Here is a 27,851-nt window from a genome sequence, read left to right on the forward strand (position 1 = left end):
CGAGTTTAATTCTCAATTCAATTCAATTCAATACCTAGCCTACGATAACTCCTAATTTAGATATGTAATAGATCAGTCCGATGTATCTTTGTCTCGCCCAATCTTTCTCATTCACGACGCCGTCCGAGAATATGGTTAGCTAAATCTCAAGTAAATGCTCGCCATCTTGAAACATCCATATACTTGTCTTCCCTTCTCGTACATCCCATCATTCTCGGCGTAAAAAGACATCATCATCCGACGTGAAAAATAGTATAGTTGTAAATGCAAAATCCGGCAGTAATCGAAATTATACAGGTCTACCGCATCGAAGTGGTGGAATTTGATCCTAAATTATTGCTTTGCCCACAACAAGTGCTCGAAGGAAAAAGCCCGCGAAAATGCCGCTTTGAAAGAGAATCTCATCTCGAGCCGGGGTATAATGCAGAATCAGTTATCGAAGGCCAGCACGCAAAACTCCTCGAAAACGAAATAGGAGAGATTGGACTGAGGTGAGGACTGGTGTTCCAACAAGATAGGCATTGGGTAGAGATGAAGAAAAGTATTCGTCTCAGTGCCTTGAAATTCATCGCAAGGAATAGAATTTTTTAATGTCTGGGCCTACTATCACAAATCGATCTGTTAGTTTAAGTGACGCAGAATACGAGAGACGTTACTACTGACCTCTTAGTCTTGGTGGATTTTCCAGCGCCCCCGCCTATCCAACCGAGCACCCCGGTCGATTTTGGCTTCGCCTTCTTAGGTCCAGGAGGCTTGTTGACCTGCACGACTTGCACACCCGGCGTCATATGAGGTTGTGCTTGTGGATGTCCCGGTCTAGGCATGCCGCCACCCATTCCCATGCCACCCATCATACCAGCGGTGTGACCCGCCGGAGGAGGAGGGGGCCCGCCGGCTGGACGATGGCCTGGAAGCTGAACGCCCCGTGGTGGGAACCGACCCGGCATTGCACCTGGCGGTCCTCCTTGAGGGCGTGCCATCCCTGGAACAGCAGGTCGTTGGTCCATTGGCCACATATGCATTGTGACAGCCCAATCTGGTTCAATCACCTTCTCCCACACCTGGGGAAGAATGATCTCACCGTTTGGTCCAATGAGATCATAGTGCCCAGCTTGTACATGGGGACCGATGACATCGACGTGGATAAACGCTTGCTTGATGAGTTCTTCCATACCCTAAATGAGATGAATTAGCATGTGGCTTTGGGTAGAGATGCGCATCTGCTACTTACCTGCCAGGTTTGACATAGATGATAAGGGAAGCTGAACTTCCTCCCGACTGCGTCTTTGAATCGTATGGGCGCCTTGTCTTTACCAAGACTCTTCTTTTGTTCCTGCTCGGCCTTTACCTTGGCTTCTTCTACAAGCCTCTTCTTGAGCGCATCCTCCTCCTTTTTCTTGGCCTCCTCGGCGGCTTTGGCTTCTTCCTCTTTCTTCTTCTCGTCTTCAAGCTTTTTACGGGCATCGAGCTCGGCCTTGATTTTTGCTTCTTCCTCTAATCGCTTTTGTCTTGCGACCTCTTCTGCGACCTTCTTCGCAGCCTCGACTTTGGCCGCCTCTTCTGCCTCGACCTTTTTGCGAGCTTCGAATTCAGCTTTCTCTTTAGCTTCCTTCTCAAACTTCTCTCGCTGTGCCGCTGCTTCTGCTGCTTCTTTCGCTGCCTTTTCCTTCTTCTCCTCTGCTTGCCTGATGGCGGCCTCTACTCTAGCCTGGGCGGCGGCTTCTGCGCGAGCCAAAGCCTCTGCCTCCTTCTTCTGCCTCTCTGCTTCGGCTTTTCTTTCGGCCTCCAATTTGTCGCGTGCTTTCCGTTCAGCTAGTTCAACTGCCTCCTGCTCTCTCTTCTTCCTCTCTGCCTCGGCCTTCCTTTCTTGCTCTATGGCTTCTCGTGCTGCGATCTCCGCGGCCTTTTTAGCCTCCTCGATCTCCTTTTTCGCCTTCTCTAAGGCAATCTTCCTCTCCTCGGCCCGGGCCTCCTCTTCCCTCTTTATCTGATCCATTCTGAGCTGGAATGCCATCTCTGCCTCTTTCCTAATTTGGGCCTCGAGCTCTTTCTGCTTAGCCTCCGCCTCTTTCCTCTTTTGCTCGGCTTCAATCTCCGCCAATTTCTTCTTCATGGCTTCCTTTTCGGGGTCTTCCTTTGGAGGAGGAGGAGGCTGCTCCGGAGCTGGGGTTCGAGGTTGACCAATATCAGTCGGTGGAGGTGGGGGAGGGGTCCATTGATACTGTGCCATCCCATGCGGCAGAGGATATGGTGGGCCACCATAGTAGTTTTGGGCAGCGCCGCCGGCGAAGGGCATCATTTCGTTACCTGGAGGCGGCCACCTATGGTCACCATTGAAATAATTCCCACCATTTCCACTCAAGGGCGAGGGGGCGAATGGGTTTTGATAGTTAGGGCCATACGGCACAACCTGCCCATTTCCGGCGTACGGGTGACCATAACCGCCTACGTGGCTCTGCTGGTAACCACCGCGACCACCCGGGGCACCACCGTAGTACGGGTCACCCGGATACGCGCCCCCCCGGGGGTAGTAGTTGTACTCTGAAGAATCCAGGGTAGATGTGTTCGGCGGATGCCGAGGGTCGTAATTAGAAGGCGGCCTGTGTGCGACGCTCCTGTGCTGCTGTGATGCAGAACGTGCAGGGGCGCGAACGTCCGGGTGGTGACGTCTTGCGGCGGGATTAGTTGAAGCTGAGTCCTCTGGATCTATGTCGTCCTCCTCGTAATCGTCTTCGTCGTCCTCCTCAGTGCTGTATTCGTCCGACCAGTCGTCTTCCTGATCGTGCGACCCTCCACTGGGCCTTTCGTCCTCGTCGTCTGTGTAGCTATTGTCGATCGAGATAGGGCCGGTATGGCTGTGGTGGCGTATACTGGGATACGGAGTATGCGTCTGCCTTCGACTACTTAAAGTGAGGTCAATTGGCGAACAGGTAGACAGAGTAGGAGACGATCGCCACTCACGACATTGGTGATGATTTGTTGCTAAGGTACCCTCTGCTCTCCACGACCTGCCTCGGAAAGTCGGAGCAAAGGGAGGTCGGCGGCTAGTCGGGTTACCAACCTCACGTTACGTTAATAGATTGATTTGTAGTTCAGCTTCCCGAACTAAACGATGTCGTTATCGGTGTCGCGAGCGCATAGGCACCGGACCTCGAGTAACGGAAGTGGTACGAAGGAACCAGCGTGTCTCTGAGGATCGATGCTGTCAGTAAACCAACGTAGCTCTTTACGCAGCAGCAGCAGCAGGGAGTAGGTAGCGAAGGGTGTGAGTATAGCAGCCAGTAGTGGTCGCAAGATGTTATTGGTGTTGTTGAAAGATGCAAGTGGATTTTTGTGTTCGCGAGAGTGTGCGATTGTGCGATTGTGCGATTGTGTATGATTGTGCGGAGCAATTCAGAAAGATATATTTGGGTTAGGATTGAGAAATTTAGAAGTGATTTTGTAGAAGTAGAAATATCCGCCGTGAACAATTGGGCGGTAGATAATTCGTCTGGGGGGGGACCTTGCCCGGGTCTTCCAATGAGAAGTGAATCAGTTGGGCGCAAAGGGATCGAATTGGGTTTCTGCCCGGTAAGGAAAGCTTCCAATGTGTGTCCAATGTGTGTGATCTGTGTGGAATTTCAACTGGTAGAAAGTGTAGAAAGTGGGTGCTGGGCGGGGTGAGTCGAAACTCGGGTTAGGTATGTACGTAGAAGGTATGCGATAAACCGGTGTCCTTTTTTTCCAAAACACATACAATGTAACCAATGGAAGGTACGAGACAGCACTTACCCTTCTTAGTACTCCGAAACAAGAAACCGCGTGGGTTCCGTCGCCGTCGCTGTCGTGGTTGCTGTTGCTGTTGTTGTCGTCGTTGTCGTCGTTGTCGTTGTCGTATGTCACCGTAAATATTTATGCGAGAGAATGTCGTTCTCGCCTCGAAGGGCTAAAACGGGAGTCCACGGCGTGCACTGTCAAATCCCACAGCGCAAGCCCGACCAAGCACGTCCGACCACAATCTTTTTATTATTGTGTGTCAGAAGAGACCGAGGGATCAGGAAACAGGGAAGGCGGTCGGGATCTTATAATAGTGCCACTAATACCTAATAGAGCCTACGATCCCGTCGTCAGCGAGGGGGAACAGGGTACTATGTACGGGTGACACAGCCCAGGAGAGAGAGGGGGTTTTCCAAGGGCCAAATGGGGGCTAAGCTGCTGAACTAATACATACATAGCACACTCTGCACACTCTGCACACTACACCTACACACGCAGAACACACATATAATATTAGACGGACATGGTGGACATGGTAGACACGGTAGACACATACACGTACCCGTACTACGGAGCACATGTAGGCATCATTACTCCAGAACCTTCATCATAAGACGTCGTGTAGATCCCACCTCCGAACGGGGAGCTGAGGAGTAGCAGTGGTAGTAGCAGCAGCAGTAGCAGCACTAGCTTGACCTTTGGGATGATTGTGTTGATATGATAACATGACTACTAAGAAATAGATGCAACTTGAAATCCCGAATTGAACGATACAAAAAGGATATCAACGTACATTGACCGGTACACCAGAATAAGCCGTGTTGGCGCATATAGTGTATTCTCTGCTGAAGTTAAGAGTGATCCACTTCCTTTCCTATTTTCCTATTCACCCCTTGCAAGAGACTATAGCGTTATCTATAGTATATAGTATCGAGGAGGGCAGTAGCAAAGAGAAATATACCTAGGTAGATATAGATATGTGTTGGAAAATAAATATAAAAACAATAATAAAACAGGAACAACAGTGGTGGTATCTTCAACTTGTCAATATCCCGGAACCGATTTGGATCTGGTGGAATTCGAGTAGGTCCGGATGCTTATTATTGTTATGAAGCCCGTACTGTGTACAAGGAATCCAGGAAGGAAGGGCAAATAAGTGGACGATGAGGGGCTGGGCTGGGCTGGGCTTAAAGCGGGCTGATGGTACGGAGTAGGAGGGAAGAGAACTTGGTCCACACCGCTCGCTGCGCGCGTTGCTAGGGCAGACAACTGCAGACTTGCAGACCTCCAATGATCTCGATCCAGAACTCACACCGAACACGACAGCATTATCTTCACTGGTTGCCTCTGTCCTGTGACATCCTTCCTCTGCCATATCGTTCGCCTATGGCTCTCGAATCTCCAGCTGTCTTTTAACCTTCTTGTTCCTGATTGTGGTTTTATCTTCTTTTTCTTCTTTTTCGATCATCCGATCTCACCCATAATAAGGGACCATCTTTATACTGGGGCCTTCGGAGCTTGGCCGTGGCAGACATTGGGACGAGAACCTGGCGTTTCTGGCGTTCAGTAGACCGGCCGTCATCCTTTCCGCGGCTTTATTCCAGTAACGCATGTCCGACGTAAGCTTTTCCTGTCACTGGAGGTGAATCACCAAATATTGGTCACTGGGGGCGGTTTATGGCCTAGGAATCTTCCAAGACTGGCAGTTCTCTTGTAAGACGGGGCCGACGTTGTGATCAGTATATTGTTTCCTGTTTTGCGATGAATTCAAGCTCTCCAGCCGATAGCTGAAATATTGTGGCCGTTCACGACTACTAATAAGGCCTCTTACTTTCTCACCCTCCGATCTTTAGGCATATTCATCATGGCCTCTGAAATCAGAAAAATACGTGGTCTCGTAGGAGACTAGTAGATACCTACCTCAAGGTGGTATGGAGACAAATGCATTGTTTGCTGCGATGACTTACGCTAAGGTGGTTATGCAGATTGCCAGCGAGTTCAAGACATCTTCATCATTGTAACTGGAGAGAGCCAATCCCAGACGAGAAGCATCAGGAACAGTAACCCTACTATGACCAATGCGGAAATGGCAGATGGATCTAGAAACTTGTCTGCAACTAAGCCCATCCTAGATGTTTCTGGCTGTGGGACCTCGATTCCTTTCGGCTAGACGATGCCTGACGATGTGACTCTTTGCTGCCCAAATACATGCTATAATACGGTATTTAAGCGGTTGTAGTGCGCCCAGATCTAGATACACGCCAAATATTACGGCTCAGATAATGCTAGCCACATGCTGGGTTCCTGCTCATTCAATTGCAATTGCCGCCTTGTCGATTCATGACAACCAAATCCGCGCGACTGGTGCCACGTGCTATTCATACTGTAGGAACAGCCATCCAGTAGAGTAGTTGGTTAAACCAGCATACTGCATGCTTAGACTGGACACGTCGGCATGCCTAAAGTCCCACCGCCTCTAGATACGAAATCCACCCAAGGCACCAATTGGTGGTTTTGCCCTTTTGCATATGCCAGATGCAACTCCCTTTCATTAGTCGCACGATGACTTGCAATGACTTGCAATGACCTGCAACACCTTGCAAGGAACTCGACCATGTGAGTGAGGCTAAAGTGGGCATCGTCGCGGATCACTTGAGTTTCTGCCGTGCAGCAGTTCCATCATAAACGACAGCTCTTCACCTAATGGTCACGTTTGAACCATCCTCAAGCAGCTCTCGGGTCGCTTTGATCTCTGCTTCGTCGTATCCTTGCCAGCTCCTTTCTCCTGCCGAATTGCGCCGCACGATCTCCGCTAGCTTCTCAGTAGCCATCTCATCAAGTCTGTTAAGCGTGGTCCGATCAGGTACGGCGAACTCATCGGAATCTGTCCGATTTGGCAATGCTTCCTGGGGGTTGCTTAGAAGCTGCTTCGTAGTCTTTGATATTCAAGTCAGTCATTTTTCATGTGCTTTTATATCCGGGGAAACCCACTAGCTTAAGGCCGTAATAACCTCGTAAATAACCATCGCACAGCTCGATACTTCGGCTGAAGCGCTTGAGGGCCTCGACTAATTGACCTGTGTTGCCCGACGACTTCGACGCAATATACAATATCTCGCCTAAACGGGCATACATCTATGACTCAAGTTAATGAAGGGAAACTTGGGGTATGCAGAGAGGAAGACTAACATTCCAAGCATTTGGCTGGAGGACAAGAACCTCTTCAAGCGCAAATATGGCTTGTGAGTATAGCCCCTGAGAAAAGTAAAGGTCGGAAAGCTCGGCCCATGCCTCCGCATCCGTAGGTGAGATATCAAGAAGTGATATCAAAGCGCCGACAGCCTTTGAAATCCGTCCAGTAGACCGTAGAAGTGCTACGCGACGCTTCAGTATGGGCTAAAATGACAGTATTAGTATCAATGTATAAGATTATGAATAGTGACGCTCACGATATTGGTGGGATTGTCTTGTAAAATCTGGTCATATTCCTTCAAAACGGCATCTAATGAAGCGGAATCATCGGCGTCCGCCTCCTTAAGTATACCTTTCAATGCCATAATGCGTTCATTGTCGTCACCAAATCTGTTTACGAGTCTCCCTAGACATTGATGTGCTGATTCGTCGTCTCCAGTCCGGAGACATGATAATAGGAGATTCTCGTACGTAGTCCACAACTCAGGAGTTTCCGGAGCTGAGAGGAGAGACTGAAAAAGCGAGCTTGAAATGGCACCGGTAGTATTTCCAAGTATAGTCGGAGCTTGCTGTGAATGTTGCAAGGCTGTAGCTGGAGGTAAGTGACTAGGTGGATGAAGTAATGAGGAGGACATGTTTGAAGTAATGACCCAATTCTAACCCCAATTTCTTCTTGTTTTCAGTGAAATGTAAGTTTCGATGCTTTATATGAAAAAGAGAATGTTGTCCGTTGAGTGTCTAGCATGAGTTTGTTGAGTTGGTTGAACTGGATGAGGCGATGTAAATGGTTAAGGCGCGGTCAGAGAGGAAGTGGACATATGAATGTGATAGTAGGAAGCTCTTACGTAAGTTTCAATGTGGAGCACGGAGCCGGAGGCTTTCTTCTGCCGTCTATGTCGGAGCTCTTAAAGTTAGACTTTGGTGGGGGATAGCTTTAGGGCACCTAGGTATGAGCCTATCAACAGCGCCGAAGTTCGCTGACGTGACTTGACATCTGAACCTTGAAGCTCATTCATGTTGCATCTTGCATCTTGCACATACAAAATATGCCAATCAGCATTAAACCAAACGACGACTCGACCTCCTAGATGAACGACACATCCACTGCGCCTACTACGCCTACATCTTGTTCAGCTACTATCACGCTGTCAAGATGATCAATTACTTGAGGCACATCTTGAACCTGCATTCTAATACCTACAGCTGATTGTTCTACTAAACTGCCCTGACACTCGGCCAGCACCAGCAAGGGTGCAATTTGGGCAACCATGTATGTGACCCAGCCATAATAGATCGCAGCCGTTAATAATCTTATCCTTCATTACAGGTTCGAGAAGTCGCTATACGACCTCATTCGAGGTCTAAGGAACCATAAAGGCAACGAGAAAGAGTACATGCAAAACTGCTTGAAAGAATGTCGTGCAGAAATCCGAAGCCAGGACCTGGGTTAGCTATAACCTCTCGTGGATTTAGTAATACTATAGCTAACCTTAGACCTCTCTGTGATAGATCTCAAGGCGACCGCTTTGCTAAAATTAATATACCTCGAAATGTTCGGGCACGATATGTCATGGGCTTCCTTCAATGTACTCGAGGTTATGGCTTCTCCCAAATACCATCAAAAGCGAGTGGGATATCTAGGCGCTATTCAGAGCTTTCGTCCTGATACGGAGGTTCTCATGTTAGCAACCAATCTCCTCAAGAAGGTATGGGGCTCCGTTTTGCGATCTTGCGATCTTGCGAGCTTGCGATTTTGCGATAGATATCCAGATACTCAATAGAAGGGAGGTACTGAACTCGTCTCCAGGATTTGACTGCAGCATCGACGACCACCATCGCTCTTCCGATCGTGACCCTTCCGCACGTTATCACCCCGTCCCTCGCGCTCTCTGTTCTACCCGATCTCCTACCACGACTCAACCATACCCATCCTGCCCTTCGAAAAAAGACTATTGTCACACTTTATAGGCTCGCCTTAGTATATCCCGAAACTCTGCGTGCCGCCTGGCCGAGGATCAAGGATAGACTCATGGATAGGGCTGAAGACCCCAGTGTGACGGCTGCTATCGTGAATGTCATCTGCGAACTGGGATGGCGGCGGCCTCACGACTTTCTCCCTTTAGCGCCTCGCTTGTTCGAGCTGCTGGTCGATAGTGGAAACAACTGGATGGCAATAAAATTGATCAAGTTGGTGGGTAACATAGATTGTTTACCGTATTGTCTTTGAGGTTGACCGTGATCTAGTTCGCTACCTTGACGCCGCTTGAGCCAAGGCTTGTTCGAAAACTGTTACCCCCTTTGACGGAGATCATCCGTACGACCCCGGCCATGTCCTTATTATATGAGTGTATTAGCGGCATTATCCAAGGTGGTATCCTTGGAAGCGGCGAAGATGCAGATGGAAGAGAAGAGATCGCATCTCTCTGTGTTAACAAGCTGCGAGGCATGGTAATGATAGATGGCGATCCAAATTGTAAGGATAACCATGATTTTCACGAGTAAGATTTGCTGACTCAATATGCTATAGTGAAATACGTGGCGCTGCTCGCTTTCAATCAGATCGTCATCACTCATCCGTGGCTAGTTGCCCAACAGGAAGACGTTATCTTAGAGTGCATAGATAGCACCGACATCTCTATTCGTATAAAAGCACTAGATCTCGTACAGGGCATGGTCAGTGGCGACAATCTAGTCTCCATTGTGAGTCGTCTCATGAGACAACTCAAGCTCTCGTCTTCAGCAGACCGCAGGGCAGCGAGCTCTTCACGGATGAGCCCAGAAGACTCGGACGACGAAGATTTCGAGAAAACAAGTGACCCCGTATCGAAATCAGCGAATCGAGCTCCGCCACTTCCAGATGATTACAGGATTGACGTTATCGGAAGGATACTAAACATGTGTTCTCAGAATAACTATGGATACTTAACAGATTTCGAGTGGTATATTGATATACTGACACAACTCGTTCGAAACGCTCCGCTCCCAAGGCCTGTCGGTGATGTGGATTCCCTTTCAGTCCCAGCAAAATCAAATGACGGGGATATATCCGAGAGAATAGGTGGGGAGTTGCGGAATATTACCGTCAAAGTTCAGGCTCTTCGTCCTATCTGTGTTAGAGCCGCGGAGGCGATCTTATCTCAGCTGAATGGCGAGACACCGATTGGACAACCTATTGTTTCGGGAGCATTAAAACCGGTTGCTTGGATCATCGGGGAATTTTCTTCGGATTTATCTTCCCCAGATGATATTCTTGGAACTCTGTTACAACTCATCCCGAAGACCCCATCTCCGGAGTCTCTTGCAGCCTGTCTTCAAGCGAGTATGAAAGTCTTTTCTCTGGTTACGGGAGACCAACTAACTCCTTGGACCCCCGAGCGTAAATCGAAAATTTCACTTCTCATGGCTCGCATCATCCATACTTTCGAATCTTTAGCACTCCACCCGAACCTCGAAGTTCAAGAACGAGCAGTAGAATTCATAGAGCTGCTGAAACTTACAGCTGAAGCGGCCTCAAGCCAGGAGGCTTCGACGGAAACCGTCTATCAAGATCCTCCCTTACTCCTTACACAGGCAATACCATCCCTTTTCTCTGGCTGGGAATTAAATTCAGTCGCCCAAGCCGCGCAGAAGAATGTTCCTCTCCCAGAAGGGCTAGACCTCGACGAACCTATTAATCCAAACCTGAACTTCCTCCTCGCATCCGCCGAGTCGATATCTATCCCGGTCGACGAAACGGATGAATTTGAGAGTTACTACTATCAGCGACCTCCACCGACTAGTATTGTCTCCGAACCGGCCATCAACAAGCTGGCAGACAGTCGTGACGAGGCATCTGGTTCCTACCAACAACCTACCGAGGAGACGTACCTAGACGCGGACATATTAGCGAAAAGGAAAGCCGAGCGGTTGGAGAGGAACCGCGACGACCCGTTCTACATCCAGGAAAGCAATTCCATCCAGAGATCCTCAACCCCTATACATAACATCCTCCAGAACTCAAACGGCCCAGACCTGGACGTCGACTCGATCCCTATCATGGAGCTCGACCTCGACAAACTCAGCGCTGGCGTCGACCACTCGCAACCGCACCAGCCGGCCAGGCCGGCCCGGCGCGCGCCGCGCCAGAAGATCGTCGTCGCGGCGGACGAGAACTTAGCGGGCAGCGGCCTGAGCACGCCGAACCGCAACTACGACTCCGAGAACAGCTCGGGCGCTGGCGCCGCGGCGGCAGCGTCCAAGGCCCACGGCAAGAAGCTCAAGCAGTCGCTCCTAGGCGTAGACTCGACCAGCATCGGCGCGCTCAACCTCGAGGGCGACGACGACGACAACATATCGAGCGCCAGGGCCTTCGACCCCGAGGCCCGCCAGAGGGAGGAGGCGGAGATGGCGCAGGCCGTGAAAGAGGTCGAGCGCCTGCGGCTCGAGATGCAGCGCGCGAACGAGCGGATACAGGTCGCGCAGGGCGTCGACGCCGCCGGCACCGTCGTCGTCAAGAAGAAGAAATCCGGCGCTAAGACTGGTAAGGCTAAGAAACCGAAGGCTACTACTGCTGCTACTACTACTACTACTACCGTAAACGCAAATACGACTGAGGGGAACGGAGAAGGCGTGGCGGGAGATGATGGGGACGCGGGAGCGGGGACGGAGATGAAAGTCAAGAAGAAGAAAAAGAAGAAGGTGGCGACGATAGACGAAGGGTCTGGCGCGGCGGGGGAAGAAGTGGCGGCGGTGGTTAAGCCCAAGACCAAGAAAAAGAAGGCGAAACCACCGGTCGAGTTCCATGATGCGGAGGCGGGTTGAAGTGGAGGTGTGTGTGTGAATGAGCGCGAGCATGTGTGTAGGGTATGGGCATAGGCATGAGCATTTTTGCTTCATAGGTACATAGATGGAATACCATTACGATGCATCATTACGGTTTGAAACATCATATTATATATACCTACTGCGATGCCCATGTGTACACAGCATTTTGTCTATCTACGTAGGGAGTCCCTGACCCCTGAGACGCAAGACCCTACTAGTTATTACGCAACAATACAGACACAATACGAACGAAACACAGCATGTTTTTAAGGCAGGCGAATGGTGAAGATTAATGTGATCAAGATTCGAATATGTCATGTCAACGTACAAGCGTATGCGCAGGGAGGAAAAAAGAGAAAAATAAATAGAAAGCAATTCAAGCCTGTGCTATGCTTTGTTTTTTTGCCTTGCTTGGGCCCCGCGCCCACCACTTGTTTAAACCACCAATCCGCCGCACACCATTTTAGAAACAACGCGACAAACGCGCGTGCTATCGTCGTAGGGAACCAAACCACAATTGCCGCACCGATTCCAGAAAACTTGAAAGAAGAAACTAGTGGACCTGACATAGAAAAGGGGGGTTCGGAAGAGAGCAAGTGAGAAAGAGATGACGATGGCCTATTTAAAGGGAGTGGGTACTAGGCAAACCCATCTCTAGCTCGGGATATCTACTTCTCTTCCGTGTCGTAAAGGCCGTAGCGTAGCATAGTACAATGGTTTCGTACAGGCGGACATGTTTACATTAAGCATTACAGCTCGCGCGTTTACAAACATCCATCTAGGCCTGTTGTATAACGAAGCAAGTGTTCCTTCTGGGCGTGTGCCCCATCCTTATCCAGGTAATTACCCATCCGTGGCGTATAATCTCGTAAGCCGACCCACGCGTTACTAGTCGTCCATGGGCGCGTCCACGAGCGTGACGCCGCGGTCCGGTTCCGCAACTTTGCTGACGGGCGTACTAGGTGCGCTTCCCAGTGCCGAGGACTCAGCTCTGGATGCCGTGACTCGTCGTCCGCCTACGAAGCGCGCACCGCTACGGCCGAGACTGTCCCGTTTTGAAATCAATGAGTCGCCATTGACATGTTGTTTTGGCGAGTCCTCGCTTGTGCCGTTGGTCTCTGACGATGGGCTCCCATCGGGGACCTCGAGGCTGGACCGCTTTACCGTGTTCAGACTGCCGAGACTACTACGGTGACGCTCGCTCGCCGTCGTAGGGCTGGCGATGGGAAACCTGGTCTCGGGTCCGCCAGTGCTCCTGTCACGTCGGTGGCGGGATCCGGGAGCCGGGCTGGTGGCGCGACCACGCGCCCCTGCCTTCTCTAGGAGAGCACGCTGCCTTTCCTCCATGTGGGCTCTCCTGTTGCTCTCGTCCGTGCTGATGGCTCGTGGTCGGTTGTTGTTGTTATTGTTGAGTGATCCTGAATGAGTAAGACTCGACATGCGCTTTAGTTCGCTGAAAATGGCATCTTTGTGTGCGAATAAATCGCGGACCAAGCGGTAAGCGTGCTTCTCCTCCATGGTCAACGAAGTTTCGACACGAGGTCGTAGGATACAAGGAGCCATTGTTGTCGCAAGTTCGGTTACGTATTGCTCATCCGCTGACGTCAAGTCGATTAGTCTCGTAAAGTGGTTCATACAGGCGTCAAGTGTTGCAATGTTTGTAAGGCGTAGTTGTGAGAGTGTCTGCTGTAGAACAGCAATACGTGCTTCGTCGGTGGTGTCTGCTGTCGGAGTTTGGTAGATGGTCCTGATGATCTCATATACATGAGAGGATACAAGCGAATCTAGAATCCCGATTAGTCTTTGTAAAAAATAGTCCAATTACCTGGATAGGATAAAGGGGTAAAATCATACCAGGGAGTTCCAAGAGATATAGTTTCAGCAGATGCGCAACAGTAGAGACGTCGAATTCGGAGAGCGCGTCAGGAGAGAAGGGTTTGCCATTATTGATCTTTGCTCGTAACTTGTGGACTTGGGGAAGTTGAACGTCTGTAAGCCATACTCCCCTTCTTGCCTCATCGCCTTCTAGATCCGGGTAGTGGTTATCCAGATACGTCAAAATCGTAGTGATGATGATGGGGACGCGCTTCTTGTCCGCTCGTGCTCTGGCCTCGAGATCTACACCAAAGGTCTGCTCATCAACCTTGTTGTAATAGTTCTCGTACGTGATAACCTTGGGGGCAAAGCGACCTGTTCTATAATTCTCCAACAGGTATCGCAAATCTCCCGAAGGCTGCACTGTCTCCTGGTAAAGAACCATGCGATCCACCGCAGACTGTAAGCTTGGAATGACATTTCCAATAGTACCGGAAAAATCGAGAATAACGGTTTTGATAGCCTTCAGTCTATCCAACTCGCAACGCTCTAGGAATCGTAGATGCACAAAGATGGATTCTTCCAGTTCGCAGCGCATCTCGTCGAGTTTTCGTACAGCAGCCTTGTATTTATCGTCGGCCTCCCTCGCCTCGCGCCGGAGACGCTCTGGGGGAGTCTCGTTGGGGTACTGGCTGCCGAGGACATTCCAACCAGATAGATATTCGCTAACGGTGCCCACGGGAGAGTCATTTCCATTCTCTGACGGCATGGAGAACGTCCTAGAAATTGTGGCCTTCTTCTCCGGCACCCCTGAAAGTTGGAACGCCTTCGGTCGCCACTGGTAGAAGAGTTTCGAGCTGTTCGCAAAGTTATTTCCAACGTTGCCAACAAGGCGAAGGAAGCCGTTCGACACCAAATCCTGACCGATTCGTTCGGCGTAGCTGACGCTGGTCGAACCCATATGCCGTTGCATGTACTCGACTATGTCAGAACCTGACGATGTGTTCAAATATGTACCAAGGATAGGCACTTTCGTCTCTCCCATTTTTATCGTGCTAAGCATGTGAGCCAGTATCTTCTTAACCTGCTCAGTCTGGTACGTCTCATCGCCGATCTCGTATACCTCATCATCTTCCTCTTCCTTATTCGTCGAAACCTTGATCTCGGGTATGTTCTGGCTTTGCTTAGGACTCGTCTCCGGATCTTGAAAAGCCAGCTTGTTTTCCTCTTCCAAATCCTCAGCTAGGCGACACTTGTTGAAGTAGTTGCTTCTCAGCTTTTTGACCACTTCGGCTTGGCGATCGTGGGCTTTGATACGGGTCTGCAACTCATCTTGGGAGTCTTGAATGCGAGATTCGTGGGCGTCGCACCATCGCGCAAACGGATTTACGACCAAGTCTCTGATACTCTGTGCAATCTTCTTATGGTTCCTCGACGCATCTTCCATCTCGGTTCGGACACCATCGTATGCCTAGACAAATAAGAATTAAGGTTAGTGGGCTTGTTCCTACAAAAAGGGTACCAAGAACGAGGTAGTTCGTACTTTTCGCACACTTGCGCCGTCGTCACGCGAAAAGCCACCGGTAATCTTATCAGCTGCGGGCGCAATATCTCCAAGTCGCTGGCCATAGACTTCCTCAGCTTCGGCTCGCATTCGGGCGATCGTAAGAATTTGTCGATCCTCCTGGACTCCCTGCTGGAGCTTGGTGAACAGGACACCCAGGCCTTAGGCATCGTTAGTTTCAGGTACGATAATAGATATAGATGTTAGTTTGTATCGCGCTCACCTGCGGCGTAGTCCGTGGACCAGAAAGAATCTGTGAACCCCGGCATGGTGATGACGCAAGTCTTCTCAAAACAGCGATTGATATTAGCCGCGTAGGCGTCCTTAATGCTGATTCAAAACGGGAGGCAACTATGTCTTGACTCGCGGGTAAATGTATAATAAGGCGCAAAAGTGGGAGTTGGCTCGTAAAGCGATGAAGGACCAATGGCAGAATAGGAGCCAGAGGCCAGCAAAGAATCAAGGGCGGCCGGGCGGTTAGAAGAAAGTTACAAGTCGGAGGCGGAGGTGGGTATCACTAGTATCACAAAATGGGAGGTCGTGCTGGTCGTATCACTTATTTTAGAACAACTGGGGGGAGTAGAAGAAGAAATAGAACAAGAACAAGAAGAACGAGTATGAGAATCTGATAGATTAGAGATGTGACTGTGGATGCGTGTATGTATAGGTATGTATGGATGTATGGACGTATGGATGTATGTATGCTACAAAGACAGACGACTAGATGCGTATGCGAAAATGTACAGAAAGAATGAATGATAAAACACGGCTTGCGGTTGTCTCCATATGTTTCTGTTCTCGCTCTTCTTTTTTTACGAAATTCCTCGCCGCCAATAAAGCACCTGGAAGAAAGCTTGGACAGTAAAAAAATAGCTGAAGCTTAAGAGGTCATTGGTCGAAGCAGTTCAAGGTCGGACCTGCAGACTCCAGGGGGGTTTTAGGGCAATGGAGTTTCCCTTTGTTGGTAGATTTCTAGGCATATTTTACCCGGTAATCGTACCTACCTCAAGCGCCCGGTACGACTTAAGCAAGTACCTCCAACTGAAACTATACTGCGGCATGTGCGTGCATGTAGCTGGAGTTCTGATGAGGCGGGTCTGGGCGAGTTACATTCTATCCACGTACCGCTCCGGTCCCGCTGACGACATTAGAACAAGAAAGAATAGCCCTGTAAGAAATGGTTTCATCTGAACTTTTTGGGCATCGGCCCTGTCGAGCCTTAAGCGGCACGTAAGCAGCATAGGCAGCTGCCGGGGTCATGAGAGGCCTCTCGATTATCGATATTTAACAAGTTCGTACTCTGTAATTAGATCCTAATTACGTCCATTTTTAGAATATATAACCGCATAGGCGGTCAGGCGCATAAAGCTTGGGCGATGTCTTAGACTGTCAGTTTCGTCGTTGAAACAGAACATCAACCTCATGAACATAGATGAGCACATGCGTTCCTCACACCTCATATATGTACATATCTCCAAGCTGCTGCGGGCTCGTAGTGAGATACATACATCAGAATGGATACAAATATGTAAATGATGATGTGTTAGATCCGATTACGTTGCAGTTGTGGCCCGCGGATTGCAGTTCCCTTAATAGAACCAGATCAGGTCTAGGTACTTAGGTACTTGGCAGTCGCAGCGTAACTCCGATTAAGACTGGAGATAACCTTGGAACTTGGAAACCTCCTGCCGGGCAGTGATAACTCGGGATAGGCTTTGTAAGCTGCCGGTTATCCTCAACCGTCACTTCTTCTCCTGTCACACGGACACACCCAAGTGAGAACCCAAGACAATTAATTATACTTGCATAGGTAGGTAGTTATTAAAACTGCTATCTTCAACATGGACGAGAAAGCAGCGCTTAGTGCCGACGATGCAGCACCCGTTCGCTCTCGACCGTCATTTGCGAGGAAAGCAATCCTCATTGCTACATCCCTATTGGTCATAGGCACATTGCTACACCCAACCTCGCGATGTCATCACCCATTGTCGAAAGCCTATGATCGCTTTAACCCGAAGTCTGTTGAGCAGAGAGTCCAAAAGATCCTTTCAGAAACTCCTTTGATAGGTAGATTTAACTTAACTCCCCGGCTATTCAGGGCAAATAACTAATAGCTTTTCAAGATGGCCACAATGACTTAGCCATTTTCATCCGGTTTATGTACAATAACCATATTTATAATGAAACCTTCACAAAGCCGTTCGAAGGGGGTGGTTTTCCAATGCACGTCGACCTCCCCAGGTTGAGGGAAGGGCAAAACGGAGGTGCTTTCTGGAGTGTCTTCACGCCGTGTCCCGCAAATGGCTCGGATTGGTCCGATGAGAACTACGCTCCTAGCGTTCAGCTCACTCTACAGCAAATCGACCTTATGACCCGCCTACAGAGTGCTTATCCGAATGAATTTTCTGGAATTCCATTGGACTCTAAGTCTGCTGTAGAGGCATTCAAGAAGGGCAAGTTCGTCTCACCCCTGGGAATTGAAGGTCTCCACCAAATCGGCAACTCGATCGCCAACTTGCGGCGCTACCATGCCCTGGGAGTCCGCTATGCCACGCTGACACATAACTGCGGTAACAAATTTGCCGATGCGGCCCTCTGGGAAAATCCATTCGGCAAGGCTCCCCCGGTCTGGGGTGGTGTTTCTCCCAAGGGCAGACAGCTAGTCAACGAGATGAACCGCATCGGTATGATAGTCGATCTATCCCATGTCAGCGTGGACACTATGCGGGACGTCCTCGGTGGTAGCGAAGGGTGGGCAGGCAGCAAAGCTCCCATCATGTTTAGCCATAGCTCTGCTTTTTCAGTGTGTCCGCATCCTCGCAACGTGCCCGATGATATACTTCAACTCGTGAAAGAGAAGAACTCGATCGTCATGGGTATGTTCGTAGAAAACCCATATTTGAGTCTATGCTGATTGTTCTAGTAAACTTCGCTCCTGATTTCATCAGTTGTGTCGATAAGGGGGCTGAGAACGGCGTCCCCGAATTCTTCCCCGAGAACAATACCCTGTCCCATGTGGTCGACCATATCGAGTACATTGGTAATTTGATTGGATACGACCATGTTGGCTTAGGAAGTGACTTCGATGGTATCCCATCCGCTCCCGAGGGTTTGACCGATGTCTCCAAGTACCCGGATTTAATCGCAGAACTACTGCGCCGTGGAATCTCCGACGAGGACGCGGGCAAGATTGCAGGTGGTAACATACTACGGGTCTGGGGAGACGTTGAGAAGATAGCCGCAAAGTTGCAGGCAGAAGGAGAGCCTGTGCTGGAGGATGACTTGGAAGAACTACGCGAAGTCGAAGTTTACTACTCTAGCGAGTCAGACTAAGCGACTCTGCATGATCCTTGACGTCTACTTCTTGTATCCCATGATGCTTTACTGGTAAATTAGCCTGCGGTCATTTTCAATGGGGTAAGCGACCCTCCAAAATAATTGATCAGATGTCACTACCTACCTAAATACGTAGTAGTAATTAAAATAGTCATATGTCATTATACAGACATGGGGCAATATGATCAAATTGGTAAGTTTTTAGTCGTTTAAGATAGTGCTGTAGATAACATTTCATGAGATCTTAATGTCCTTGAAATGTGGCATCTACGTTTAATTATGTAAGGGAATAATGTCCCTAGACTACCTGTACAGTAGTAGTAGCTTATAAAGAATACGTCTATTCTCGGCTCTTCCTATTCCTAGAGGCCCAGAAGCTGCTATAAACACCCGTTCAACGCCTTTCCTAAGGATTCTTATGAACTCGATTTCGGGACATGTTTCATTCCTATACTCATGAGCTAAGTATGTCCAGGAAATGTCTTCAAATCTTGGAATATGTCCCTCCTCTCTCGAGGGTGTTGAGCTTCTTCGCCGTCTCGATCTGTGTCCTCGTCCTCTGTCCGCGCACGGGCAGGCCCATAGCATGTCTTCTTCCTCTATACGTTCCCATGTCTCTCAGCCGTTTGATGTTGTCTTGTACTATTCGCCTGGCATCGTTCTCTATCGTCATGGTGGACAATTCGGTTGTTAAAGCTGTGATCGTCTTCGGGGCAATAGTGCCGAGTCTGGCTTGTGGATGTATCGTGTACTTCGCTAGTATACGCGCAGAGGATTGTGGTCCAAGCCCATAGAAAGTTTCAAGTGCTTTCTGCGTAGTTCGTTCTCGTTAGGAGTCCAATTTGCGAAATCGGATGCGTGAGAAAGTTACCTTGACCAACTTCTTCTCGTGGAAGTTAACTCCCATTATGAGCACCTGTAATATCTTAATAGCTGTATCCCATTAAAAATAACTCGAAATATTTGGAGGGCCTACCATCTTGGGCGAATTAGCACCAGAGCGCCGGTATGTACTGTCGCAATATTCTTGAGATTTGTGGTGATGGTAGAAAGATTGAGGCTTTCTATGAATTTACCGAATAGCGGCTCTTATGATTGGTTGATGGTGAATCTGAGCTGATCTGAGCAACCCAAACTCCGCTTGATAAGCTGATAGGCCTCAAGTAGTTAGTATAGTGGACCCCGCATTCAACCGGTGGTACCTTACTAGCCTGTGACGGTTCAGGGGTCCGTTTCCATCTGGTTGCGACAGCTCTAACTAACATTGAAACGTTGAAACGTCGCTTCAATTGGAGCCTGTGTGTCCTTTCCATTTCCCTTTCCTATTTATTTTATCACTGGTTGAAACAGGTCCAATTCCTCTAGATATTCCCAACTATCGTATTTAACCTCTTCAAATCTGTCTGAGGGTCCTGTTATTAACTCAATTCACCATGTTCAACCTTCGCCGACTTTTCGTCAGCGCTCTGCTGCTGGTCGGTCTAAGCGCCATCTGCTTCTCCCAGTCGGCTGAGGCTGCCAAGGGGCCAAAGATCACCCACAAGGTCTATTTCGACATTACGCACGGCGATGAGCCCCTTGGCCGCATTGTCATGGGTCTCTATGGAAAGACTGTCCCTAAGACCGCCGAGAACTTCCGAGCTCTTGCTACCGGAGAGAAGGGTTTTGGTTATGAGGGATCTACTTTCCACCGAGTTATCAAGTCGTTCATGATCCAGGGAGGAGACTTCACCAAGGGCGATGGCACCGGTGGCAAGTCGAGTAAGTTGAAATGGCCTTGTATAGAATGAGGGGATGGTGCTAATTGTCTGTCTCAATAGTTTATGGCGAGAAGTTCCCTGACGAGAACTTCAAGCTGAAGCACTCCAAGGAAGGTCTCCTGTCCATGGCGAACGCTGGCAAGGATACCAATGGCTCCCAGTTCTTCATTACCACCGTTATCACCTCGTAAGACTCCCCGACTCGTGTGCAGGAATTGGAACAATAGGATGTGTGGAATAGAGCTAACAGCAAATTAGGTGGCTTGATGGCAAGCACGTCGTGTTCGGCGAAGTCCTTGAGGGTTTCGACATTGTCAAGAAGATTGAGGGTGTCAAGACCAAGCCCGGCGACAAGCCGGAACAGACGGTCAAGATTGCTAAGAGCGGAGAGCTTGAGGTGCCCCCAGAAGGTATCCACGTTGAGCTATAAACACAAAATTCCCAAGCCGTACTCGTCTCGCCTTCCTCCGTCGTTTTCATACTGATACGTCTATCGCGCCGTTCCAGGTTTAAACGGAAATTCCGAATGGGCTGCAGGATATTCCACCGAAGACACCGCAATCCCCGAGGCGGTTGGGACCGCTGCTCCCTCCGCTGAGTGGACTTTCTTCCAAAAGGCGCTCTTCTTCGGTGTTATCGTTGCTGCTTTTGCATTTTACCTACGCATGTCAAAACGGAGGAGCGGGCAGGACGCCGCTTATGAGAAGACGATGGTATAGATGATGTTTGGATTTATATTTGCAAAAGACATTAAATTCATGATGCATTTACTGTGATATGATTTCGATTCCTACGTGATTTATATGCATTGTGTCTGTTTTTGATATTGGTTGTCTTATCACGTGTGACTTATAAAAATTTTGGTCAATTTTGGCGCCAGTCAGATTCTAAACTTGCGAGAAACCCAAAATTCTTGTCGCAACTCAACTACACGCCGAGATGAAGGTCCTAAGTCTCAATTTCTTGACCTGCGCGGTCAAGGCCTGCAAGAGCTCGTCGAATTCATATCCGCTGCACCCTAAAGACGCAGAGTTGGTGCAGGACGATATCGAGGTGAACGCCCAACTCTTGATAAATTTGCTGCCCCGCATCGATTGGACGGCGCTGTCTACCACTGCTACTGAGGTATGTATTCACATGACTTCGTATAAGATGATAGAAAACCCTTTATATCATTTCCTATGAAGTTACATATTCTTCCTCAGTGCTATATATGAGTTCAACAGACGACTGAAACTTTTCGCTAGCTCGGCTTCCCAACCTTGCCGCCTCAGCCCCCGTCCGTGGAGGAGCTGCAGGGCGACGAGAAGACGCTTAAGGACTTGCACAACCTGCTCATGGAGACGCAGATCATGGAGGGCAAACTCGTATGTGCAAACTGCGGCCATGAGTACGCTGTCCGGGAGGGTATCGCCAACTTCTTATTACCGAGTCACTTAGTCTAAAGAAACTTTTCGGCTGTCTATGAACGAAGCTTCAGGCGAGGATATTGGTAGCGACAGCACTAAGACGGCTAAAAGGTTGAAGGCGTTCTGGAGTCAAGGAAAAACGCGAGCATTAGGCGGGTATGCGATTAGTGTGCATGGTGGAAATATCACAGGCAAGGGGAAAAGTTGTGGTCGATTTGATTTCTAGTTGCATATATCTACAGCTTTGTTTCCATCTGATAAACGATGCCTTGCCATGAACGAAGTCTCATTTAAAACTTCTATGCTACCCGTTACCCGGACTCCGATGACCCAATAGTACACTACGTAAATTACAGCCTCGATATATCGTCCACTGGACTGGACTGATCTGCTCCGGTATAGATGTTTCGTTTACTGTTGCTTCTTCTGCGCAGCAGGTCCCATCTCCTTGTCGAAAGCGCCGTAGGGAACCTCGAGGCTGGCAACGCCGAGAAGACCGACGTAGAGGATAGAAATGAGGATGGTAGCAGCGACTAAAGCCGTGAAGATGCCTATTTGGTTGTTAGTATGAAGCGTTCATAGGTGTGTAATAAACTTGTGGAACTGACCTGGAGTGAAGTATTGGTACTTCTCAAATAGAGGGAGATTTTGACTGTTGTTCTTGGCTCGCTGTTGGATAAGATGCAGGTCTCTCTTCAGTTCCTGGTGTACGGCACCTGGGAACTCGGCGCTGTAGGTCTGGGGAGTCTCCTGCCGAGGGCCACCAGCGTAGATGATTGTGTAGGAACCCTCTCTCTCGTATTGCTCTAGAACCATGCCGAGTTCGCTGTCTATATCGCATTAGTAACATCGCCTTTGATAATACCTACGGAGAATAGTTACCATTGTCCTTGAGCGTCCGGGCGCCATTGGCTGATGGAAGGGGAGCGAGTTCGAGTTCGTCAATGAATGGCCGCAGTACCCCGTCACAAGATGCCTGGATATGGGCCGATATCTCCTTCAAACTCAGCTGTCCAGCCACCTCTGCGATAGTATAACTGGTCTGAGCTTTCTCCAAGGATCGACGAAGATTCGGCACCGCGTCCTTCGCGCTTAGGTCGTTCGCGTTGAGGTTCGGCTGAGATACAATGAGATATCGTTCGGTCGGGCATCCCGAAAGGAGCTTCTGAACGGAGGTAGAAACATCTCGGCTGGACTGTATTTGCGCCTGGTTCGCCGGCTGCTCCAGTCTAATTGGTATACGCGATTAGCTACATCCTATGTGCATGCTGGTGTCGAGTTTCATACTTAGTTGTCGAGAACAGGATGAAAGGGGATGAATCCGAAAATGCGTTTGCGGAAGCGCAGCAAGCTGCCAATGCCGCGGCAGTCCTAGATAGACGCATGGTAATATCGAGCCTCCTACGGGGTGAATATTTGGATGTTGTTGAAATGATAAGAAAGGAAATGAGGCTTAAGCTTAGAAGGCTGAAGGCTGAAGCTCTTTCCAAGTTGACGTTTGGCTCGTTCAGCAAGGACAGAACGGAGATACGCGGCATGTTCCGCCCTATCAAGTGGCACAGAAGGTGCAGCCACGGCGGCATTTGGGGCCTACAGGGCTCTCTAGGATCCTTGGACGTGCTGGAACTTGACCGCTAACGGAAGGGCGGGGCGAGCAGATAGTGCAAAAATGTACCTAGCATTACAATCGTTCAGGTCACTAAAATTTAATCATTTCCATGTTTGCGATAACTCTTTTAACTTCGAACTCTCTTAGCCTTGAAGTTACCTATACATCATCTTCGACTCTACTTAGTTCTAAGGTCCTGCATATTTAGTCGACGTCTTTCCCCTACTATCGAAGAATGTTCGCGCGCCCACGACCCAAAAAGGGTCTGCTCCCTCCACCACCAAAGAAGCGAAAAATTCAACATTCAGTCGAAGAGATCAAGTTCGATACCGACGCTCGTTCCGACTACCTCACTGGATTTCACAAGCGCAAATTGCAAAGAATCAAGAATGCGCAAGAGCAAGCTGCGCAACGGGCAAGACAGGAGAAGATCGAATTGAGAAAGCAGGCACGTCTTATTTGATATAAGGCTATTTGATCTCTGGTTTATTAATTGGAGTTATATATAGGTCCGCGAAGATCGGAAGAGAGAAGTCGAAGAACATGTACAAAACGTCAATGCAATCCTGAAGGAAGCGCAGCAAGCCGGCTATGTAGGCGGGGAGGAGACGTCCGAGGACGAAGCAGAAGAATGGGGAGGGTTTCAAGATACTCCTGCACTGGAACCTATTGACCACGAGGAAGAGTACATCGACGAAGAACGTTACACTACGGTGACAATAGAGTCTGTAATTGTGTCTAAAGATGGATTGTCAAGCTCTAGGCCAGAGGGCGACTCGGGCGAAGAAGACGAAGACGAGACAACGAAGGGAGATTCCCAACATCCTCCAGGGAGTCAAGAGAACACCAGGCCACCTAAAAAGAAGAAACCGAAGTTTAGGTATGAGACAAAGTCGGAAAGACAACTCAGCCAGAGGAAACAGAAAGCCTCCAAGAGCAGAAAGAAACCACGTGGTTGATTACTGCATTGTCTAGCCGTCTTGTAGGCTTTGCTGTTGCAAATACCGAATATAAGTCCACCGTACAATAAACATGTCCTAAACACTTGACTTCTCCTCAATAGCCACCGCAGAATTCCCGTCCCTCTCGAGATCGAAGGTCGAATCGGTCGTCAACTATGTCTCCCCGTGTAGGAGTTGACACGGTACCGGTGTCGGTAAAAAGAAATCCAAAGCTTCCCCTAAGGCACAGCCTTCAAGTGTCTCGCGACAGCGGTCTCGTCGAACGTAATAAGGAATTAGATGTTGCCGATCTCGTTCTGGAGGTCCTCCAATTCCTTCTGGAGTAGCGCGTGCTTCTTGGCCATCTCCTCGTACTTGCCCTCCCACTGGTCCCGCTCGTTCTCCAAAGCCTGTACCTTGCGCTCAAAGTGGCCGGCTTTTACGTCAGTCTGGCGAAGTCTACAAGGTTATTGTTGTCAGCTATGCATGTTTCTCTCACGTCTTACTGCGGTGGATTATGTGGAGACTTACTTCTCATTTGTCTCACGAAGAGTCTTGTCCGCTTCCTCGGCTTCTTCCTCGAGTAGCTGGAGTCTACGTTGGAGGGTTTCGTTGTGCGTACCGTGTTGCAGGCCCTCGTCCGCAGCCTTCTTCAAATCCTTGATGGTAGTGTCCATCTTCTCGTTCTCGGCTTCTAGAAGGCCGTTCTTGTGGGATAGTGAAGTGATCTCTTGCTCCTTGGCGAGGTTCTCCTGCTCAAGAGCTTTGACCTTAGCCTGCAACTCTTCGACTTTTTGAGACGACTCGTCAGCCTCCAGACGGAGCTGGTTCATTTTCTAGAAGTACACCCGATGTCAATATCATTGTAGATAATCATGCAGATATCAGTTGCATATAAATAGAGATAGATATCATAAAAAGCTGCGCTGTTAAATCCCAGAGGGTTTTCTCCAAGCTCTTTAACAGCGCGTTATACCGATGGTGGGGTAAGGGGGGAACTTGAGATGTTATCGACTTACCTCTCTAATGCGGTCCGCCATGTTGAAAGAGTGGTTAGAATAGGAGCTAAGGGGATAGAGTTGGGTAAGTTGATTAGGTGCAGATGAAGCAGACGATGATTGCTTTTTTAGTTAGGCAACAAATGCAGACTGGCGGTTTGGAGAGAATAAAGGGAAAAGGGAAACTTCGTTGAATGATTAAATCGAACTAACTGGATGGATAGGCGTGGAATTTCATATGCCCAAAGTCAGCGTGGGTTGGTACTAGATTGCCCCGCCTTCCCTCATTGCCCTGGAAAGTGGAAAGTGACCGATAGGGGATAGGGGGAATGAGTGACCCGTCTCATGATTTGTTTTGGGCCGCACAGTGCACTCGGCTTTGTGTCAAGTGGGGTCCGACCAATCTCACCAGTCTTCACGTTGAAATGGTGGTGAGCCACGTACCGTTTGAGCTAGTAATTATGCATACTGTAACGTTTATGTAACTGAAAGTTAGCTGAAGTGGAAATCGAGTTGCTTTGGCAACTACCGTCGCATCCAAACAGGGTTAAGACAACATTCTAGCAATCATTCTAGAGGGAAATTATTGCCTAACAACTCAATTACGAATAACCTTCAAAGCTAGAGTTTTGGTTCGGGGGATACAAACTTAAACTTAGGTATCGTTCAATTTATTAATAATTCTCCAATACTTATCCGTACAGTCTTTGCACTATTGTATGCAAATTGCTTCGAGTTGCTTTACTTTTACGTTCCCTTTTCCACCGTAATTAAAAAGCCCGTGCTCGAGGGCTTGGATGTAAACATTCCCAACTACGACATTTACCACATCACAACGAATTTCCCCCTGATTACAACCCTTCAGTACTAGTCTAGTCTTTCGCGCCAGTTTAGCCAGACGATACTTCTATGCAATCACTTCGCCCACCATGTTAGCCGCTCGAGATCAGGAGAACTTGGTTTTCAACCGTCGAAATAGCGCCGCTAAGCGTCAGCAGACCCCGGGAGCAAGATTTGCCAAAACACCGCTCAAGGTTCCGCTGAATGATGAGAATGGCACGCACGCTGTCGGTGGTGCTAAGAGCGTTCTCGGAGGCAAAACAGGTGGCAACGAGAATACTCTTATATCTAAGGGGAAGGGCTTGAGCAAGGCGAATATTGCTACACCCGCAAGTATGTCTCGTGGAAAACGTCACATCTTCACCTTGGGGAAAGGAGGCTAATCATCTGCTAGATATACGCAATAGAGCAGTCCTAGGCGACAAGACGACCAATGCAAAAGCCAATGGCCAACAAACCGTAAACGTTAAGAGCGCAATACGAGATATTGAGAAGTCACAGGTTAATGGGTCGACAACCATCCAACCTAAGAAGAAATTGATCGTTCATGCTGAGGAAGAAATCGAGTTCGCCCCTCCCCCTCCCAAATCGAAGGGTAGCCCTTACAAGTCGAAGCTCTTCCCAGATGGTGCCCTTGATCTCAACGTATTGGACCGCAAAAATTGTTTTAACGGCTACCATGACTATTACTTCAAACCCGTCGATGAGAATGGCGTTCTTCTGGAGGATAAGCAGTTGATGAAGAGAAACAAGGAAGTTTTCGAGGAATCCGATAGGCGACTGTTGGAGGAAGTGGACGACATGAAATGGACCATCCGAGGCGAAGTCTCAGGTATCCGGACGAAGTCCCTCTTTGAGGACGACAGTGTAGATCCCGATGCTAAGGAGACCGGTGTCGATGGAGTGCTCTCAAGCATTCTATCGGAGAACGTCGTTGGTGCTCTGTCTATGGAAGACAAAACTAAGTCCCTACAACGAAAGGTGTCTAAGCCTGCAGAAGGCAGCAAAATTCCGAAACCCACCTTTAAGTCCACGTTTGGCTCTAGGCGACCGCCCAGCGCGCAGGCTCAGGCGATTCCTAGAAAGACGTCGTTGGAGATGGAGGCGAATTCACGAACAACGGTCGGCTATAACAAAGGGCGGCGGGTAGCAGATTTGCTTCAACGAGGGGTTGCACCTCCTAACAAGCCGAACCGTATGTTAAGTCGTACTAATTCAACAATGTCCAACGACTCCGACAAGACTATTACTTCCACCCAACAAGCCAACAGACGAGCTTCTATCGAGCACCAGGCATGGAAGGATAGGGTTACACTCCTTTCTGTCTTCAACTCGGAAGACGACAGCGATGATGATTGTGAGGTGGGCAAGGATCTCGCAGTAGTTGAGGATCCTTCATTTGAGTTCCGTCTGACAAACTAAGATGTTCGTCCCGGGCGTTAAGTGTCTGGCGTTATCGGTCGACTTAGCAATGTATGAGGTGCATGAATGGCGTTAGGCTCTGAGAACTCAAGTTGGTATTGTCAATTTGCAGCAGAGTCTTTAAAAGCTGGGTTGATAGGCCAGTGACTACATTTAGGTAGTATTTTTACAAACCGGGACAATGCAAATTAATTCCTTACGTTACCATATTGTGACTGTAGTCTGAATTATCCTCACTAGATTCGTTCTTCGAAAAGGGGTTATAGGCTCTGGTTTTAGAAAATGAATCGTTAATGCTGAGTAGGTATGCTCCCGCTTGGAGGCCTGGCAAGTAGCTGAGCCACACGTCAGTTCTCGACAACCTTGAGTAGCATTTTAAGAGTCGGCCTCATTGACGTGGAAATCT

At 49.0% G+C, this 27,851-nt stretch overlaps 12 protein-coding genes across 12 annotated transcripts; 6 read left to right on the top strand and 6 right to left on the bottom strand.

The window, feature by feature from the left end:
• Positions 1-4: 4 nt before the first annotated feature.
• On the bottom strand, positions 5-2,966 carry F4807DRAFT_466305 (uncharacterized protein; the record flags this gene model as incomplete). The annotated part of the gene is made up of 3 exons (XM_048002369.1): positions 5-1,175; positions 1,232-2,900; positions 2,962-2,966. The coding sequence occupies 3 exons, from the start codon at positions 2,964-2,966 to the stop codon at positions 627-629; spliced, it is 2,223 nt and encodes a 740-aa protein (XP_047859445.1). The 3' UTR covers positions 5-626.
• A 2,825-nt stretch (positions 2,967-5,791) lies between these two features.
• On the bottom strand, positions 5,792-7,742 carry F4807DRAFT_13862 (tetratricopeptide). The gene is made up of 4 exons (XM_047993093.1): positions 7,206-7,742; positions 6,946-7,152; positions 6,748-6,891; positions 5,792-6,692 (listed from the first exon to the last, which is right to left on the bottom strand). Exons 1-4 carry the CDS (start codon positions 7,581-7,583, stop codon positions 6,453-6,455), a joined length of 969 nt encoding a protein of 322 aa, XP_047859446.1. The 5' UTR covers positions 7,584-7,742; the 3' UTR covers positions 5,792-6,452.
• A 156-nt stretch (positions 7,743-7,898) lies between these two features.
• On the top strand, positions 7,899-11,870 carry F4807DRAFT_405121 (Adaptor protein complex AP-3 delta subunit). The gene is made up of 6 exons (XM_047996183.1): positions 7,899-8,218; positions 8,276-8,394; positions 8,458-8,654; positions 8,756-9,139; positions 9,193-9,421; positions 9,476-11,870. Coding segments are annotated over exons 1-6 (3,204 nt in total). The 5' UTR covers positions 7,899-8,216; the 3' UTR covers positions 11,749-11,870.
• A 164-nt stretch (positions 11,871-12,034) lies between these two features.
• On the bottom strand, positions 12,035-16,112 carry F4807DRAFT_405123 (uncharacterized protein). Its single transcript, XM_047996184.1, has 4 exons — positions 15,354-16,112; positions 15,110-15,291; positions 13,606-15,037; positions 12,035-13,535 (listed from the first exon to the last, which is right to left on the bottom strand). The coding sequence occupies exons 1-4, from the start codon at positions 15,397-15,399 to the stop codon at positions 12,640-12,642; spliced, it is 2,556 nt and encodes an 851-aa protein (XP_047859448.1). The 5' UTR covers positions 15,400-16,112; the 3' UTR covers positions 12,035-12,639.
• A 522-nt stretch (positions 16,113-16,634) lies between these two features.
• F4807DRAFT_14030 (putative dipeptidase) lies at positions 16,635-18,683 on the top strand. Its single transcript, XM_047993102.1, has 4 exons — positions 16,635-16,847; positions 16,941-17,197; positions 17,254-18,006; positions 18,054-18,683. The coding sequence occupies exons 2-4, from the start codon at positions 16,972-16,974 to the stop codon at positions 18,461-18,463; spliced, it is 1,389 nt and encodes a 462-aa protein (XP_047859449.1). The 5' UTR covers positions 16,635-16,847; positions 16,941-16,971; the 3' UTR covers positions 18,464-18,683.
• On the bottom strand, positions 18,461-19,603 carry F4807DRAFT_405133 (ribosomal protein S13). Its single transcript, XM_047996185.1, has 2 exons — positions 19,338-19,603; positions 18,461-19,277 (listed from the first exon to the last, which is right to left on the bottom strand). Exons 1-2 carry the CDS (start codon positions 19,371-19,373, stop codon positions 18,951-18,953), a joined length of 363 nt encoding a protein of 120 aa, XP_047859450.1. The 5' UTR covers positions 19,374-19,603; the 3' UTR covers positions 18,461-18,950.
• Positions 19,604-19,714: 111 nt separating this feature from the next.
• On the top strand, positions 19,715-21,002 carry F4807DRAFT_405136 (peptidyl-prolyl cis-trans isomerase B). The gene is made up of 4 exons (XM_047996186.1): positions 19,715-20,227; positions 20,287-20,413; positions 20,485-20,636; positions 20,734-21,002. The coding sequence occupies exons 1-4, from the start codon at positions 19,900-19,902 to the stop codon at positions 20,943-20,945; spliced, it is 819 nt and encodes a 272-aa protein (XP_047859451.1). The 5' UTR covers positions 19,715-19,899; the 3' UTR covers positions 20,946-21,002.
• A 103-nt stretch (positions 21,003-21,105) lies between these two features.
• F4807DRAFT_405138 (trm112p-like protein) lies at positions 21,106-21,839 on the top strand. Its single transcript, XM_047996187.1, has 2 exons — positions 21,106-21,351; positions 21,474-21,839. The coding sequence occupies exons 1-2, from the start codon at positions 21,166-21,168 to the stop codon at positions 21,669-21,671; spliced, it is 384 nt and encodes a 127-aa protein (XP_047859452.1). The 5' UTR covers positions 21,106-21,165; the 3' UTR covers positions 21,672-21,839.
• F4807DRAFT_405141 (BIG1-domain-containing protein) lies at positions 21,840-23,150 on the bottom strand. The gene is made up of 4 exons (XM_047996188.1): positions 22,923-23,150; positions 22,518-22,864; positions 22,244-22,465; positions 21,840-22,186 (listed from the first exon to the last, which is right to left on the bottom strand). Exons 1-4 carry the CDS (start codon positions 23,018-23,020, stop codon positions 22,047-22,049), a joined length of 807 nt encoding a protein of 268 aa, XP_047859453.1. The 5' UTR covers positions 23,021-23,150; the 3' UTR covers positions 21,840-22,046.
• Positions 23,151-23,288: 138 nt separating this feature from the next.
• Positions 23,289-24,344, top strand: F4807DRAFT_14067 (nucleolar protein 12-domain-containing protein). The gene is made up of 2 exons (XM_047993103.1): positions 23,289-23,692; positions 23,754-24,344. The coding sequence occupies exons 1-2, from the start codon at positions 23,480-23,482 to the stop codon at positions 24,201-24,203; spliced, it is 663 nt and encodes a 220-aa protein (XP_047859454.1). The 5' UTR covers positions 23,289-23,479; the 3' UTR covers positions 24,204-24,344.
• A 137-nt stretch (positions 24,345-24,481) lies between these two features.
• On the bottom strand, positions 24,482-25,225 carry F4807DRAFT_455385 (tropomyosin; the record flags this gene model as incomplete). Its single annotated transcript, XM_048000717.1, has 3 exons — positions 24,482-24,644; positions 24,717-25,021; positions 25,205-25,225. 3 exons carry the CDS (start codon positions 25,223-25,225, stop codon positions 24,482-24,484), a joined length of 489 nt encoding a protein of 162 aa, XP_047859455.1.
• Positions 25,226-25,890: 665 nt separating this feature from the next.
• F4807DRAFT_14070 (uncharacterized protein) lies at positions 25,891-27,633 on the top strand. Its single transcript, XM_047993104.1, has 2 exons — positions 25,891-26,356; positions 26,418-27,633. The coding sequence occupies exons 1-2, from the start codon at positions 26,113-26,115 to the stop codon at positions 27,443-27,445; spliced, it is 1,272 nt and encodes a 423-aa protein (XP_047859456.1). The 5' UTR covers positions 25,891-26,112; the 3' UTR covers positions 27,446-27,633.
• The last annotated feature ends 218 nt before the right edge of the window (positions 27,634-27,851 follow it).

The sequence above is a fragment of the Annulohypoxylon truncatum genome, assembly GCF_022578515.1.
Source record: "Annulohypoxylon truncatum strain CBS 140777 unplaced genomic scaffold F4807scaffold_1, whole genome shotgun sequence".
Taxonomy (NCBI): domain Eukaryota; kingdom Fungi; phylum Ascomycota; class Sordariomycetes; order Xylariales; family Hypoxylaceae; genus Annulohypoxylon; species Annulohypoxylon truncatum.